Below are 17,861 nucleotides of genomic sequence, written 5' to 3' on the forward strand. Positions count from 1 at the left end.
GGGTAAGACTCACTCCTCCCATTTTTAATCTACCTTCTGAACTCCAAAATCAGGTTCTTGCCTGAGAAGCATTAGGTGGCCCTACCCAGCTGCTATTGTTTATGTGATGGGGCTGTTATTTTAGGAACGTAGCAATTGCTACATTGAATCAAACAGGTGGTCCAGTTTATCTGGTCTCTAAGCATGGCTAGGATCAGGTGTTTCAGAGGGAGATGCAAGAAACTCCATAGTGGACAATGATGGAAATAGAAGTTTCTTCCAAACCGCTGTCAGTGTGAATTTCTTTATTCCTTGAATGAAATACAAGGGTTTATATCCCTTCTCTGTATTTTTAAATCTTATCTGCTGTAACTGTGGACATTGCCACTATCCATATAGATGGCTAATCCTTTTTGAATCATACTAAGCTCTTGACCTCAATGATATTCAGTGGCAATAGTTCCACAGGTTAATTATGCCTTGTGTAAAAAAAAAAATTGTTTCATTTATCAGATTGACATATCCTGCCTTTCAATTTCAGTCAGCCTTCTGAACCCTTAGCTGAGAATGGAAAAAACATGGTCACCAGACCTTTAAATCATCCCTAAAAAAATCCAAAGTTTCCATTTTGCATTGTGTTGAGTCTAGAGCACTAGAGAAGAGAATAAGATATGAAAGGGATAGACATCGGGGAATTTCTGTACTGCCATTCACAAAGAAGGAAATGAAAGAATTAAACACAGGCATGAGCTATGTTAAAATAGTGAAAGGGTTTAGACTTCAGCATCTAAGCTGTCTTTGTGCCCATAACTCACCTTATGGAGCCTGTGGACAGAGCATCGTGTACTGTACATATGGTCACTTCCTAATCAGCGAGCCCTGTAGTACCCCAGCACAGTGGGGAGAGTTAAAGAAAGAATTGGCAGCCTTAACTTCTAATTTCCCTCCTCTTCCTGGGTTTGTCAGACCCTATACATTATTCTAAACATTTTATTAATTATTATTGCTGTTCCTATAAATAGACACTCTCTCATGTCCTACGAAGCAGAGTTTAGCTAAAAAGCTCATTCATTCTGTGTGTGCATTAATCAATACATGAAACATTAATGGTTACTGGTTCCGATTAAATTTTGCATTGTTTTTTCCTGTAGCTGGAAAAAATGTTGATTTATAAAGATTAAGGGCTTTTTCTTTCTTTTTTCTTTTTATGAAATGCCTGTGATGAAGACATGTTTGTTATACTGTGAAATACATTTCTCTGATGTGAATTTTGCTTTTTGTTGGGAAAAAGATGCAGTCCCTGGAGGATTTTAGAATTTATAAATATAAAATTATCTGCCTCTGTGTTTCTTTTCGGGGTTTTTTTTAGTTGGCAGAAAGCCAGATTACTTACATTACTGTAATAGATTTGCTGACCTCTGACATCTGCTGCAGAGCAGTACATTGAATTTTTCATAATATCAGATGATGCAGATCTAAAAACTTGGTACACTCTGCACCATTATTTAATTCAAGACTCAGTAAAGCAGCATATTTTTAGACTAGCCGTTTATACGTGATTAAACTTAATATTGCTGATTGTAATAAATCAGGATTAGTATAGCACTGATTTGTTAATCTAACTTGTATTGATTTTAAGTTGTTTTTATTATTTTTTTTAAAGTCTCGGTTTTCACAGTGACTGAATTTAATAAGAAGCTCTGTGATAGCAAAGACTCCCCTACTGTTTCTGCTCTTGGCTGGAAAATGTTATTCTTGTATTATTCCAAGGGAAAAAAAAACTCATGCTGCTAAAAATCTGCTGCCTTTGGAAAGATTTTTTTAATACACTCCTGCTTACATATTCTATTTATGTTTATTGCCTTATAAATAATACATTTTATTAATCTTAATATTGGAATCTTGATCATGATAAAGGCCCTTTTATTTGGGCTGTTTGCAATCTTTAGGAGTAAATATTCTTTAGACCACAAAATATTCTTTTAATTTTTCTTATGAATACACTGGTACTTTCCCCTAGCCCTGCCATGTGAGAAACAGCTACATTTCAAAGCAGCTGAAAATTTAGCTGTTGTTTTCAAAGTTGAATGCATTCTAGGTAGCCATCTTTTTAATATGTCTTTACCTTTACATGCTTAAAGATTGATTAAATCTTAGCTGTGCTGTAAATATTTGACAAAAATCTTGAGCTAGTTCCAGGCATGTTGCATTCTGCTAAACTATTTGTATAATAGATAACCACATTTTTCCTGTGTTGGGCAACGTTGACCTTAAATTGGATAAGTACAGTGTATTTTAATGGTATATTAGCTGGTTGTTTAAATGTTCTGAAAGCCGTATTAGCTTTATTACTTTTGTACTATAAAAACTTCTAATAATCAAATGATAAGATCATATCCTGTGGGTAATCGTGTTGTACCATGACAGGATAACTGAAAAAACATTCAGTGTAAATTGTAACAAACGGAAATCTCTATATGAAGCAGTAATTGTTCATGGTGTTAGGCTTCTCTAGAGCCTCACAGTGCATATTCATATATGCTTCCTTTTTGCTTTGCATCTGTGTGTATGTATGTATGCATGCCGTTAAAAATTATCTCTGTGCAGTAGAGAAACAGCAGCACATTGGGCCTTATTTAAAAAAAGGGGGGGGAACCTCTAGAACAAGCCATCCTTGTGTTTTGATTCAGTTTTACCTTAGTCATGCCTCTTTCCCGATACAAGAAACATTTAATTCCAGATTTCCTGCTGCTGGCTCTAGGCCTTTGACCAGCTATGTGAAATGTATTTTTTACTGCTGTCTTAGTGCCAACTGCTGAACTCAGTGAAAAAGAACTGAAATGAAAATATTGCACTCCCACATGAACTCTTAAGATTAGAAAAGGAAATTTAAGCTGTGGTTCCTAATTAGCACCAAACCTATTGAGTCCTGGTGCTCTATATGACAACAAAGAGGAGGAACCTTTGTCAGAAAGTGCCATAAAAGACTCAATGGAAAGAATGCTAACAGTGATTAATCTTGTCAGGCCCATCCTTATTCTGATTTCTGCCTTAACCAGAAGGGTAATCACATAGTATCTTTTATTAAAAGGACCACTAGTGGTACAATATCATCTTCATCTCATTTAGAGCTATGAACAGCTATTGAAACATTTACTGATGGTATATGTAGATTGCAAATGGACGACATGTTCCCATGGAAACAAAACAAAGTCAAACAATCCTATCACAGTGCGAACAATTATAGCAATAAAATGTGTTTTATTAAAAGTGACTTTAAATATTTAACACATGGCAGCAAGATATAAATATTGCCCAGTATGAAACCAAAACTTGTCTCTCTAGTAAAGTCCCAAATACTGCATGCAGCAGAGGGAGATATTAAGTGTTTTATGAATATTTGTGCTTTACAAATGAAATTTACCAGCCTCAAGTATGAACAAGATTATTTTTTCTTATTCTGCTTAGTTATGCTTTTTATTATATAAACATTAACTGTAATATTACAGTGGGAAGCAGGTATTTGGCAACTATATATTATTTTGCTAAGGCTGCATAGAAGGAGCAGTTTCCAGTTTTAGCAGCTGTAACATGTTTAAACTCAGTTTGTAATGGGATCTGAAGATGAATATTCCCTGTGGGCTCTGCTTAGCTTCATTACTGGAGCACTGCCAAATTCAGGGCTAGAAAATATTATTCACGCCTCTTTGCACATACCATGTCAGAGCATGCTCAGTTACTAAATTTTGTTTCTAATATGGCGTAAATTAGGTTTATATTTTAACAAATTATGTTGTATTTTATTAAAATGTGAAACGTTAAGATCACAAACAATCTAATTTCTGCTCTCTAAAGCCCAGACTGTGTTTCAGCATCTAAGTATTTAAATCAAAATTGCATGGTTAGAAACTGATTGTAGGATAACAAACATATATCTGAACCAAAGAGTTTTCTGCCTTGGAGTCTTAGATTAAAGATAATTAAGGATTCCCAGCATTTGTACAGATTTATGTTGTTTATAAGCAAAGTACATTTTCTTCATTGAGTCAGCTTGTCTTTTTTTAAAACAAATTATGTTTGCTGTATTAAAGTTCATATTTTTAAAGTCTGAGTCTTGTATTAATCCCACAGTGAGTCATTAATCATACCAAATGCATTATAAAAACTTTAATCACTGAAGTTGAAACTGAGTTTGTAATGCAATCCATCCCTTTTAATTACATCAGTTATTTTTCGTTTTAGATCAAGAGCTACATTGCGAAAGGAAAACAGATTAAAACTCAAACTGTTTGAGGTTTTTCTTTTTTAAAAAGTGAATTCTCACACTTTAATTGCAGAACTTTCTTCAACAAAGTTCTTTATTTTTTAAATCCTTGTGATTTTCTTTGCCATGCTCTCCCTGCCACTGTTCTTCTAGCAGCAACCCCCACCTCTCTTGCCCTTTGACAGAAGAGCAAAGGAACATCCTCCAGAACAGGGACCAACCTAGCTTTCACTTCGTGGATTTGCCAGAAAAGGCAGCTCTGTGCTAGTCAAATTGTTCTACACTTGCCATTGGAGGTTGGGTGAAATAATGTCTCCTCTGCTCTCTACCAAGTTTTCAGTCTAAACGTAAATTTACAGCTTTTACGTTCACCACCAGGCTGGAAATATATTAGGTTGCCTTAGCTCTGTACCATTTTACTGGCATTCATTCTACAGTTTTAGGAGTAGGTCGCCAAAAGAAAGATATGATTGACTTTGAAACCAGTTGAAAACACTGTGGGACAGATCCTCAGCTCCATAACCAGCATGCTCTGTGGGCATCAGTGGAATGTTACTGATTGGCATCAGCTGAGAATCTTGCCAAATATGTTGCTTTATCATATGTGGGATAAATATTGAGGGCAAGGTTACAGAATTGTGTTTATGCTGTAGAAAAATTAGGTTTATTAAATAAACTGCTCAGAGCTGCTACATTTTTTCTTTACTAGAACTGCAAAAACTGATCAATTATTTGTTCCTTAATCCTTTAGATTAATCCTGCCATATGAAAGATTTATTAAAGGAGAGGAAGATAAGCCATTGCCTCCAGTGAAACCTCGAAAACAGGATAACAGTTCCCAGGAGAGCGAAACTAAAACAAAAGTGTCTGGAACAAAACGCATCAAAAATGAAAACCAAAAGAGCAAGAAAGAAAAAGATAATGCACAGAAACCCCAAGATGCATCTGAGGTTAGTTAATTTCCTGCTTTTTAACTTTTCAATTAATAGTGTACTGCTTTAATAATATAAAACCCAATGATAAAATAAATCATTTAAACCTGACAATTTCGAAATTAGTTGGCCTTCCTTTGCTTAGTAGCTGAAATCCAATTGTGCTGGCATTCTGAATGTTATGATTGTGCTGGGCTATAAACAGCAACCAGCAAGTTCCATGTTGCATAGAAATGATGCAAAATACCAAGACTGGATGTAGGAAATACAGTTTCTGTTCATTGTATTATACAGTGGTCACCATTAAAAAGTCAACACTAGCCAACAGGAAACCACACAGTTTCCACAGTGATTTCCTACACTAAATAAAGGGTAGGGGGAACTGAAATACCTCTGATAACATTGTGGTAACTGTTGGCAAATGCAGACTTTTTAATGGCAATCTCTGTAATGGCACTTCCACACTTATGGATGTGTTCACAGTTCCATCAAAAACTATTTTTTCCTGGATTATTAACAAGACTAAATATCCCCTTTGGGTTGAAATCTAAAATTCAAGGGTCACAGCCCTTGACAGATTTCCCAGTGAAGTCAATGGGAGTTTTGCCATAGTCCCCTGTCCTGCAAGCTCTCTCAAATGGACTGACCCCTACACCTATGCAGAGCCCTATTCACTTAAGTGGGGCTCCATGGAGTAGCTTACAGGACAGAGCCTGCAACAGGCCAGCCCCCAGGAGTCAGTAGAACACACTTTCATCTGTTTTAAGTCATGTACATAAGAGTTTTTAGTATTGCACACGGTGAGTGGGATTTTCAAAAGTACACAAGTGACATAGAAGCACAAGTCCCACTGACTGTCACTGAGACTTGTGCCATGACATCTCTTAGACACTTTTGAAAATCCTACTCCCTCTCTCTCATTCAATATTGTACACCCTATGCCGTTGACCTAATCAAGCTGTTGTTGTCTATGGCATTCAAAATACACTGTGTCCCCCTTTATTTGGAAATCACAATTGCTACATTTGGAGCCATTACAACCCTTCTTGGAAATAAGTATTTAAAGAATTTTTAAGACATGTATTTATTGTCCCCTCAGTGCCATTGCTGTCTGGCATGTACAGATGTGCAGGATTTAGACCAATCTGAAAATCTAGTTTGACATGGCTACCAAAAATCCTCCTTTCTATGGCTTAAAAATAGCAAAACAGCTAAATATGTACATGGCTGAGGCCTTGTGTGCTAAGTTTCAAGTACAGTGAATTTTTCCAATCATGTCAAAAAAACCCAAAAGTCAGGTTTACAATGGACCCATAAGAGACTGCCTGATTCAGAATAGTGTTTTATACTGAGCTGATCAACAGAGCCTTTAAAGTTGACACTTCATAGAGAGAGACTTTTCCTTGAATTTCAGTTTTAAAGCAAGAAACACTGTAAAAATCTCCACTACTAATTACAAATATATAAAGAAAAAAGCACACAAAAACCTGCTTAAGTAACTGCAAGGTTGCGACACAAATTGCCAAAAGCAAGGAAGTGCAAAGTTAAGGCTAGCATTCCTTTCCTCAGTCATCCCTTTGTGCCTGGTTATTTATTGCCCTGGTCTCAGATCAGTGAGTTATGTTACATACCATATGTACTGCAGCAGCTAAGCACAACATAACGAGCCAAGGATGGAGTGTCAGACTTAACTTTGAATTTCCTTGCTTTTGTTGTTTTGTATCTCAAACTTCCTGCTGCTTAAACTGCAGTTATTTTTGTATGTGAGTTTCAGGAAGAGTTCTTAGCAGTGTTTATCGGAAATGTGTAAGAATTAGAGCCATAGACACTGTAATGCACAATGACAGTGGTTTCCTGCGGTAAAATTTTACCTCCTGTATCAGAATTATTCTCTGCTGTCTGACTGTAACTTGGATATTTTTAATACTAACGGCCAAATCCTGTCCCTCTTTCTGGCAATGGCTATGTTACTGGGCCAAGTTATCCACAGATTGGCTGGGCCCAGTGCGTAACTTGGAGTGCAAGGTATATGCACCTGTTCTATGGGTGGGTGTTCAGTGATGGCAATAGCTCATGGAATTGAACTCCCCTAGAGAAGCTCTATTCAGATCTGGAACGCCAAGCCTGTACAGCCCACTTAGCCTTCCTAGTTGTCAATAAACCATCCATCCACCTTGAGCGATGCAGGGGGAACTCTTCCTCCCCTGAAAACATTACCCAGGGACCAGCCGCTATACATGGCCTTCTGGGTTGATGACATAATGGACTGTATCCCTGGGGTTGGTGCAGGGTCAGGACAGCTGCACAAGCACTATGTAACCACCTAAATTGGGGGGCTTTCTAGCATAGAAGTATCCACAGCTGCAGCACTCATCTGTGCTTTGCATCTAGTGAGGGCTCCATGCCATAGGCTCCCAGATTATGCCACTACAGTGTCCATGAGAGAGAGGAGCTCAGCTGTATGTTCAGCTCCTGAGGAGCTACATTTGAGGGTAATAGGATTAGAGTCCAGGCTGGGATGGGAGGACTGGGCAAGGGCTGGGGTGAGAATATGTACACCATCTCTCTCTCTCAGTCCCCAGCAACATTAATCAGAACATATAGTACAGCTGAAGGGTATATTGGTTCCAGTGAACCCACCTGTGGGGGCAGTCACAGCCAGGAAAGGCCTTGGTAGCATGTCTGCAAAGGAACCTCACTGCTAGGCAGTCAGAGGTCATTGGAGCTTAAACAGGTGCAGAAGCACACGGCCTCTGACTAGATGGCTCTGGCCATCTGAAAATCCTCAAGGATCCAACACATCTGGGGTTTGGAGGTCAAACCCCACCACCAAGGAAGCTGGCTTTCCATGGAATGGGATGGTCTGTGCCAGGATTAGTTACAAAAGTAAAGAAAAGATGTAAGAATACAGTCCTTCCTAATACACATTCACCACTTACCTGGATATAAACGTGAACAGAGATGTCACTGGGAGACTAGAGTCTTTAGCTGATCACTTAGTTTTGGACTCCTTTATTCTATTGGAGTCCTAATGACATTGTTCAATGTAATGAAATAGAAAAAAATGTTATTAGCTTACACTGTGCATGTCTTTCAAATAGCTAAAACTTCATTCAAACTGTTGCTTAACAAAAACAAAGAGCAGAATGTACAATTATTACATTTGATTTGCCTTTCCCCCCTGCTTTGCTCATCTGTCTGGTATTTTCCTGTAATTGTATAAACTCAGGAGACCAGTGATAGTACTTTGTGAAGGACTAATGATGGTATTTGAGCTGGAAAAGGCAACTATTAGTTTTTTAAAAAAAATAGTACTTATGAAGACTAACAGACACTGTAACTAATAGGAAAACTCAACACAGAGGAATATTTAAAAGCAGCTGTGAAGAAATAAATCTTTAAGATGGTTGTGATTCATTACGTACTTTTATATCCCTCCCTGACATGATAGACCATAATGCAGCATTTGGATAAGAACTTTCTTGGTGCCTCTTATCTTTACAACTAAGAAAGTAAGAAAAAAAATAATAATAATAAAAGGCTCACACAATGCTGCTGTTTTCTGACTCTCTTCTACTAAGGCATGTCAGAGGAGAATGACAGCAATTTTGAAAAGGGTTGTCAGTCAGCTGTATCACAGATGGAACGTTATAATGACCTCCAGGGTCACAGTTCATTCGTCTACATAATGGAATGAATAGTGTGAATTGTGCACACAAGCTTTATTAATGGAGAAGTATAAAGAGCAGCAGCCTCATTGACTATACCTTATAAAAGCTATATTTATAATGGTGCGCACACACACTCACTGAATGTTGACAACTTCATTTTAATCCATTAATAAAAAAAGCATGCCCCAGTTAAGCTATACCAGTGATTTCTCAGTCTATAGCATTGATTTCTAGCATTCTATTTCTAGAATTTTTAACATTTTAAAGTAGAACCAAATGTGGCTCATCTGTTCTGTAATCACTGAATTTCAAGATAGCCAAACTGGAGGGATAATATCTACAATATAGACACAATAATAAAAGCCAACTTGGACTGGTCTATAATTTTCATAGGTGGGACTGAATAATGAGAATATTTTATATTCTCAATTGTGTTGTGAAAAGTGCAATTATCTATTTAGGAAATTGATTCAGAAGGAAGACAACCTTAGTATTAAACTATCTGGTCAAATCATCAGATGATCCAATTATTTATAGTCTGGTTACAAGCCATTGCTATTTTAATTGTGTCATTAATGTGGGTATGGGTATATTTCCCAGTATTTTGGGGACTTAGATTGCTTTGTTTAAAATCTGATACGTGGTATTAAAGCTTTCAGATTTCAACAAGATGATTGACAAGAATATTTCCAAAAGAAGCTTCTGTGTACTGTATTTGCTTTTATAAGCAATCTGTCAACATGCACTGCATTCTTATTACTGTCTATTGAAACATTTTATTAGGTTTCATCAGAACAAGAGAAGGATCAAGACTCTTCAGACCAGAAAAGTTTATCTGAGCATCCTGCAGTGGAGGAGATGAAGAAGCCCATTGAAGGGCCCCAGCCTCTTCTGCCAGAGGCAACAGGGCTAGTATCTCTGGAAAAGATAGACTTGATGGAAAGTAGCTCCAGCATTGAAAAGCCCAAGGAGGAAGTACAGCACTCAGTCTCTTTTTCAAGTGCTTCAGTGCCTCCTGAAGAGGATGTCATATTGGAGCCAACAGTCAGCAAACACTTGCACACCCCAGCAGATGCCCTTGATGACACAAAGCAAGAACAAAGAGATCACAGTTTTACAGGCAGTTTAGAAAGTGAACCCCAAGAACTGCCTTTTAATAATTTCCCTGCAATACAAGTACAGTTACCAAGTCAAAACGACATGGAAGATGATAAATTGCCAGAGATGGCTGATTATATTGCAAACTGCACAGTGAAACTGGATCAGTTAGGTAACGAGGACATACACAACGCACTAAAGCAAACACCCAAAGTTCTTGTGGTACAGAATTTTGACATGTTCAAAGAAAAGGAACTGCCAGATTCCATTAACGATGATCCCAGTTTTAGTTACACACCACTAATCTATTCAAAGGGTAATCCAGGCATCATGTCACCACTGGCAAAGAAAAAACTTCTATCACAGGTCAGTGGGGCAACTCTGTCATGTAGTTATGCTTATGGGTCACCTCCACCTTTGATTAGCAAAAAGAAATTAAACAACAGAGATGAACTGTCTGCAAGCATATCTCAGGCTCCCTATGCCCCCAATTCTGATTCTGTGGCAGTTAATAGACCATCTGTAATACAACATGTGCAGAGTTTTAAAACCAAGAATTCAGAGGAAAGGAAATCTATTAATGAAGCTTGTAAGTCTGACACATTAAGTAAACCAGATCCCAAGCATTGTGATTTTTCAAAACATCACCTCAACTCTCTTGCTGAATCTTATGTACTGAAGCCAGATATCCAGGACTGCAAAGATAAAATGAATGAGAAAAGGGCACTGCAGCATTCCCATGTGCCCAGTTTCTTGGCAGACTTTTACTCATCTCCTCATCTGCACAGCCTTTATAGGCACACAGAACACCACCTTAATAATGAACAGACATCAAAGTACCTCCCTCGAGACATGTTCAGAGATTCAGAAAATATTTCTACTTTTACTCAACACAAACACCAAGAAAAACTTAATTTAAATTATCACCCATCTTTGCATCAGCAAGAAAAAAAGACTGCAGTGGAAGCCTCTTCAGATGATCAGCCTACGGATTTGAGTCTTCCAAAGAGCGTGCACAAACAGACTGCAAAGACTCCAGGGTCCAGTCTCCCGCATTCATCAATGGTGCCACAAGAAAGCAAAAGTATTTCCCAGTTCCATACATCAGGCGGTCAGGGGGTGAGCATAGACTGTAATCCCAAAGCTTGCCGTGTTTCTCCGATGACCATGTCAGCACCTAAAAAACATGGTGAATCCCTTCACAGGTCCGGAAAACAGCAGAATCAGAGACTTGAGAATTTAAGAAAGATGGAAGGAATGGTCCATCCAATTATAAGCCGCAAAAGTAGCCCCCAAAACATTGGGGCAGCTCGGCCTTTGAAACGGAACCTAGACGGTTTGGACAAAGTCATTTCTGAAAAAAAAATCCGAGCTGTCTCTCCTCTGCACTTACCAAAGGAGGTACCTGCAAAGGAAAAGGTTCCCAACCGAGAGGGCGAAGGCAGCAAATCAGTTCATGGTCTACATTCTGGCAACACATTGGAAAGCCACAAATTTCCCCTCTCAACTCCTATCTTCACAGGCTTGTACCCAGGAACTCTGTGTGCGGGGTTGAACAATCGCATCCCAGCTGGATACTCTCATCCTTTGCAGTACTTGAAAAATCAGACTGTGCTTTCTCCACTAATGCAGCCTTTGGCTCTTCATTCCTTCATGGTGCAAAGACAATTTCTTACATCCCCTGCAAATTCTCAGCAACTTTATAGACACTTAGCTGCAGCAACACCTGTAGGAAGTTCATACGGTGACCTTTTGCACAATAGCATTTATCCTTTAGCTGCTATAAATCCTCAAGCTGCCTTTCCACCTTCCCAGCTGTCTTCTGTACATCCGAGCACAAAACTGTAAATCCCTTTTTTTTAAAAGTATCTGAGAAAAAATGTTGTTAGCTACATTCCTTTCCCTGTGATAATGTCTTGCAGAATTAGAAATCAATATTTTTGTTAACCAGTAAGTAGTCTCATCCCATGTAGCTGAATGCTTCAAATCTGACTGAGACAAAACTACTTTACAGTTTGTAATTTCAGCTTCCACACCTACTCCCCAAATCATTTCATTTTGCATATTAGTTTTTTGAAAGGTCTTACATATGTCGAGAGCAAAGATCAGAGCAAACCAATGGAACTTTAGGGAGAGATCCTGATCTCTTTGAAGCCAGTGGAAAAACTTGCTTTTTGTTTTCAGGAAGTGGAAGATTAGGGTCCTTAGATAGTTCCGTTCAGTCAAGGACTCAAGATGAATCTGAAAAAGAGGCAGAGGCAGGGAATACATACAATCAATAGATGTGCTTTTTGGGGTAACTTTCCTGATTTTCAAAGGTTCAATCAATGCAATGTATAGTAAACTGCAATAGATTCTTCATTTTAACACTATTAGAACAGAAAGGTAAACACTGTTTAATTTGACTGTACATATCCGCTTTGAGAACTATCAGTGTCACATTTGGTCACATAATTTATATAGTTTCATATGTCCAGTATATCCTGTGCTCTTTTTTTTTTTAAATTAAACAGTATCATTTTATCTGCAACTTATTTTAAAGGCTGTGGCTGTCCTAATTGTGTGTGTGTGTGTGTGTCTGTGTCTGTGTATGTGTTTGTAATTTTTTCAGTTCTTATACTTTTGAGCAGCTTTTTTGGGGGTGACATTATTGTTTACAAACTGAAGCAATTGGTTCAGGCTATAAACATACTGTAGGTTATACAACAATGCAATTGATGCAAAGAAAGTTCTTTTTTTCTAAGGTCTGTTCCTGATAGGTGCTGAGCACCTGTCACTCCCACTGGTGTTGTCACAATGGCTCATACACTGCTTTACTGGCCACAGAAGCTTTTGGTCTGTGAATTTGTTAACAATTGTACTTACCTTATCTAGGCTGTGAAACCCTCCTGCATACCAGAGAAATAAAGAACAAAATCTTACTGGCAACAAGCTGCTGAATAACAATAGAGTCCAGAAGACGGATTTGTGGGTTGTAAGAATATGTCAAGAATGTCAAAAATTAGAACAGGAGCCAACCTTTATTTTTTAATCAAAAGGTTTTGAGTCCTGTGCCTTGAAATAGGGATGGGCTGGGGACAGGCACCTCCCCCCACCAAGAAGAATACCACTAAATAGTAGCCCAAGGTTCAGTAGTCTGAATAGTGGGTTAAGCAGTGATGCTCACTTATCCAGCCCCTTCTTCCTCGTTCACATCAAGTGAAACTCACCCCAGCTAGCACAAAGCCTACACATCAAGTAAACCCTATTCCGAGAGCTAGGTTCTCAGCTGGCAAAAATCTGCATGGCTCCACTGAAGTCAAAGGAGCTGTGGTGGGACTTAAAGCCTGCGCACTTTTTGTGATAGCCCTCTACACTCATGCTGAACAACCAACCACAGTCACTGGGAATAATTTGTAAGTATAAAAAGCTCATGAGTGCAGGTTTTGAGTTTCCATAATGAAAGAACCTTCCAAAGCAAATGGTCACTTGAGAGCCATCACCACTCTGCAGCTAAATATAGACATTGAGACAGAGGTTAAACTTGGAAGTATTTTACAATGTGAAATGGGTTGTGATTTAAACCATCTCAGTTATTATTCAAATGCAGCATGATCAAAACTGTTACAAATACAAATGGAAACACCGTGCATACCACGCATCTTATTAGAACCTCCCAGGATATAATGCCAACTACAATATATGATGGAACATATTTAATATCTAAAGGTGGAAACCAGAATTATGAAGTCATCTACTGTTAAAGATACACTTTCTTCAATTAAATACTTTATATTTCTGTGGCAAAACAAGATTTAATTGATCAATAAACAGGCTAGTAGAATCTAGAACATAAATGTGCCAATGTAGATTATTCTGCTATTCCACATATTGTACAGAAAACAAAAATCACAAGCTCATTTGGTCACAGGCCATAGTATACAAGGCATCTCTAGTGAAGTTGCATGAGGCCTAAATCATGTAAGAATCAAGGGCTGGGAGGAAATGTATAAAGCTACAGCAAACACAAATATGTATGTGCCTGTCCTTTAATCAGAAAATTGAACATTTCTCTTACTTGTTTATAATATTCTGTTCATCCTGGATTCATGCATTTGTTTACAACAAGTCTCTTCTTTCACTTTTGATGACATGTTGGAATTTGATCACAGCATTTTAAAACAATGTTAACACAGTGCAGAGTTGGGGAGGAGGGATTTTTTCCTTCATTTATTCCATGAGGAGACTCGCTGTTTCAGTCTGAGGAAGCTCATAATATACTGGGCAAAACATCAGGACAAATAAAAGGAAATGGTGGCATAACTCCCCAACAGAAGTAGTACATTATTTGTTTAAAAACTCTTACCAGAAATCTGGGAAATCTTTCAGAAAGACCATTGAATTCTCCATTGGCTGAGGACTTTTTTTAAAAAATGTCTTAAATGGGGCTTTGTTTGCATTGTTTAAGTTCAAGGGGCCTTATTATTGAATGAAATTGCACAAGCCTTTCTTTGTGCAATCAAAACCATTGTTATTGGTAGGGTTGTAAAGGAAACTGTGGAATCTAATTGGCAATAGAGTCATAAATATATTTACCAAGAATCAGTGCCAAGAAATGTTGCAATTCAAATGCACTATGTTCAAGATTCATTACAGTTTCTGAAGGTTGTGAGATTCAATTAACTATAAAAACCCAACAAAAACAATATTCGTGTAACTTCTGGTTACAGACTTGAGTTTGACTTTAGGAAACAGAAATTAAAACAGAACCTAACTGACTTTCGCAACAAAATATGTTTCTAGTAAGGGTCAAAATCTGTCATGATTGCATTTCGCAATAGATCTGTCTTATTTATTTAGTTACTGGACAAGATAAGGTCCCATTTGTATCAGGGCTTACAAAGTAGTTTGTTGCAACTAAGTATTTACTTTACAACTTATTGAATTGGTGCATGAGTCCTTAAGTACTGTATCTTACTATGTTGATGCGTCTAATGGCAGTTTCTGTGAGGTCACTAAAACATTTTGTGCAGTGTGCCTTCAAAGAGAATGGTTCATTTCTTTAAATCATTGTTCCACATAGTCACTTTTTTTTTTCTTGTGGTGGTGGTGGTCAGTCAGGTCAGAGCTGTCATGATCTTAATGAGAAATGGGAATTATTTCACTTATGTGAGGCTGACATCATTGAAACTATTATCATGAGCACTTACTAGGTGTTTGCTGTAAATGTGTTTGATATTTCACTTGTTCCCCTCTCCCCCAGTTTTAAATATGTTCTAATAATGGCAGCATAATCTACTAGCTGTTTATACTTTTTTAACTTTCATTTGTTGTAAATATTGTATACTTTTTGTGATTCAAGTTATGTAGCCTATATGCTCTGTAAGGTGATTATCTGTATATAGCAAAATGGCCCAGTAATATTATATAGTATCCCATTTAAAAGGTTATTGAGTAACCTTTGCATTAGTTTAAACACTACCAGAAGTAAAGCTGAGCCAACTATAAACACTCAATTTTTGTATGTTTTCCAAATTGTACTTATTAATGCTTTTGATACTGTATTATGTGTCAATAGTTTCCCAATCACATAGCAGGCAAAAGATATTTTGTACTTTTTGATCCACTGTAATATTTAATAAAAAATGCTACTATCTGTTCCTGTTTGTGTTTGATTACTAATTCTGTAAACAGCTCTTATCACAAGGGATTACATATTATCCCAGCCAACCTTTCAACCCTTTTATATTGGCTTCTCTCGAGAAAATATCCCCTCCCGCTAATGATTCGATTAAAGAACTGGAAGTTTACAGTTTACTAAATAAGGTAGAGACAGGCATCTTCAATATTCCTCCATAGCTGCACTTCTCTCTCATTAAAGTGGGGCTTTGGCCAGAAGACTGCCAGTAAAAATAGTCCTTCACTGGATAACATTCAGGCTCAGTCAGTGACTTCCATAATACATTTATTCTATTTGCATTTCAGAAGGAGATTTTCTAACTGCTAGCACTGCAGATTCAAGGTGGCATCTGAAAATCAATCTCTCTTCTTTGTGGCTCAACCAACAATAAAGATTCTGGAGTCAGATGTTAGCTAGCAATTTAGCTCATGACAGTAAACAAACTCTAACTAAAACTCACATTAGTTATATTCCCAGCTCCTTCCAAAAATCATGGTGGCCCTTTAAGAAAACTGCCTTTCAATAAAATATGCCAGTACCCTGTTACATTCCCAACCTGTCTAGCTGGAGAACATCAATTACTACTGTGTATTTTCAGCATGTATTTACATTGCAGTCATACACCAGACCTCCCCAGCATTAAGGGCAAATTCACCACAATGCTTAGGGCCAGTGCATAGTCCCAATTAATGGCTTAAGTGATTCCATGGGCCCTCAGAACTAGGCTGCATGTCATCCTATGCATAGACTACACTGAAACCTCCCCCACACCCATAAATTCCCAGCACCAAGCAAAAGTGAGCGTGAACTCATCAGAATTCCCAAGAGCCAATGCCACTTTATGCTAGGGCTTCCCTACAGTATGATAGGATAAAGCTATTGGCAATTATGATGATGATGCATTGCACTCACATGCCATCTTCCAGGTGAGGAGCGCAAAGCATGCTGCAAACTCTGAGTTAGCGTACTGACAGTCTGAACAAAATAAGCTCCCACCCAAAGGAACTAGTTCCATGTACAGCACAGAAAGTGAGAGAATGGTATCTCATCAATCATCAGTACAACAGAACAAATACTGATTACATTGATAGCAGCACCAGATGAGGCTGCCAGACATACCTCGCGGTTAAAGGAAAATAATCAAAAACATTAGGGAAATGAGACAATACCAGAAAGGCTGAGGGTCTAGATGATCAGTGCAGTTGCACTGAACTCAATGGAGCTATCCTGGTAGCTACTAAGTGAGGGTCTGGCTCAAGGCATCAGTTCCTAGGGAGCGGTAACAGCTGACATCAATACGGAGAAATGTTTTATATGCATATTTTACATATGGGGTGAGCTGGACTGAGCTGCAAAGGCTTTTTCAAAGCACTTTACCGCCATAAGCCCCACAGAAGATGTGCATGGCACAGCACTAAAGGGGCATCTGCATTTCCTGGGCTCATGTAAATATTGCAGGTCAGCCCTCTGGCCTGCCTGCAGATTTAAGGCATTCCATTCCTCCCCCACCCCTGCCTCCCACACAAGGCCAACTCAGGCCTCCTGCACAGAGGGAGTGAATTTCACTCTTGTACAGCACCTGGCAAATTGCTTAAATATTAAAGAATGACACAGACACAAAGACGGATTAGCTATGTAGCTAGAGAAACTGAGGCACAGTGGGCATAATGTCTGGGATTGTCAAAGCTGCCTAAATGCATTAGGCATCCAAATCCCATTAACTTCTTTAGGTGCTATTGAAAATGCCAGTCTAGGTGATTGGTCCCAGAGCATATAGTAAATCTGCTATAGTGCTGGAACCACAATGCAGGCCTCTCAGTCGTGTTTTAGCTCGATGCCCATCACCTCCCCTGGGGCGGAATGAGACCATGGGGTAATTTGACCAGCTACATATCAAATGTTAAAATGGAATGTATGTGGATACTGTAGTATAGCACCCCCCCCCCCCCCCCGAACTGTGGAGCACAGAGAAATAGTGGGCGGGGAGCAGCAGGGCCTGGGCCAGCCCCCATGGAGGAGGTGGGGAGAGTGGGAGTGTGAGCAAGGCTCACCCCCCCTGACCAATCCCCAATCCCATTCAGCCACCCCCCATCAGTCTCTGCCATGCCCCCACCACATACACACGTCATGTGCCCCACCCCAGCTAAACTCTGCCTCTGGCCCTCAGCTCCTCCCCCATCCCTTGTGCTGCAGTTTGAATCTCTGCCACTATGGTGCCAAGGCAGTGCTGACACTAGTAGAACCCTTTTTATCAGTAA

The 17,861-nt window shown here is 38.7% G+C and overlaps 1 protein-coding gene across 3 annotated transcripts in view; it reads left to right on the forward strand.

Moving 5' to 3' along the window:
- ARID5B (AT-rich interaction domain 5B) overlaps positions 1–15,583 on the forward strand; it is a 146,126-nt gene extending 130,543 nt beyond the window's left edge. For all 3 annotated transcript variants that reach the window (XM_050958290.1, XM_050958289.1, XM_050958291.1), the window contains 2 exons: positions 4,995–5,193; positions 9,630–15,583. In XM_050958290.1, the coding sequence (XP_050814247.1) occupies positions 4,995–5,193; positions 9,630–11,792 (2,362 nt within the window). In that variant the 3' untranslated portion in view covers positions 11,793–15,583. The remainder of the gene's footprint in view (positions 1–4,994; positions 5,194–9,629) is intronic.
- Positions 15,584–17,861: the final 2,278 nt, after the last annotated feature.

This window comes from Gopherus flavomarginatus, chromosome 6 (assembly GCF_025201925.1).
Source record: "Gopherus flavomarginatus isolate rGopFla2 chromosome 6, rGopFla2.mat.asm, whole genome shotgun sequence".
In the NCBI taxonomy this organism is placed as follows: domain Eukaryota; kingdom Metazoa; phylum Chordata; order Testudines; family Testudinidae; genus Gopherus; species Gopherus flavomarginatus.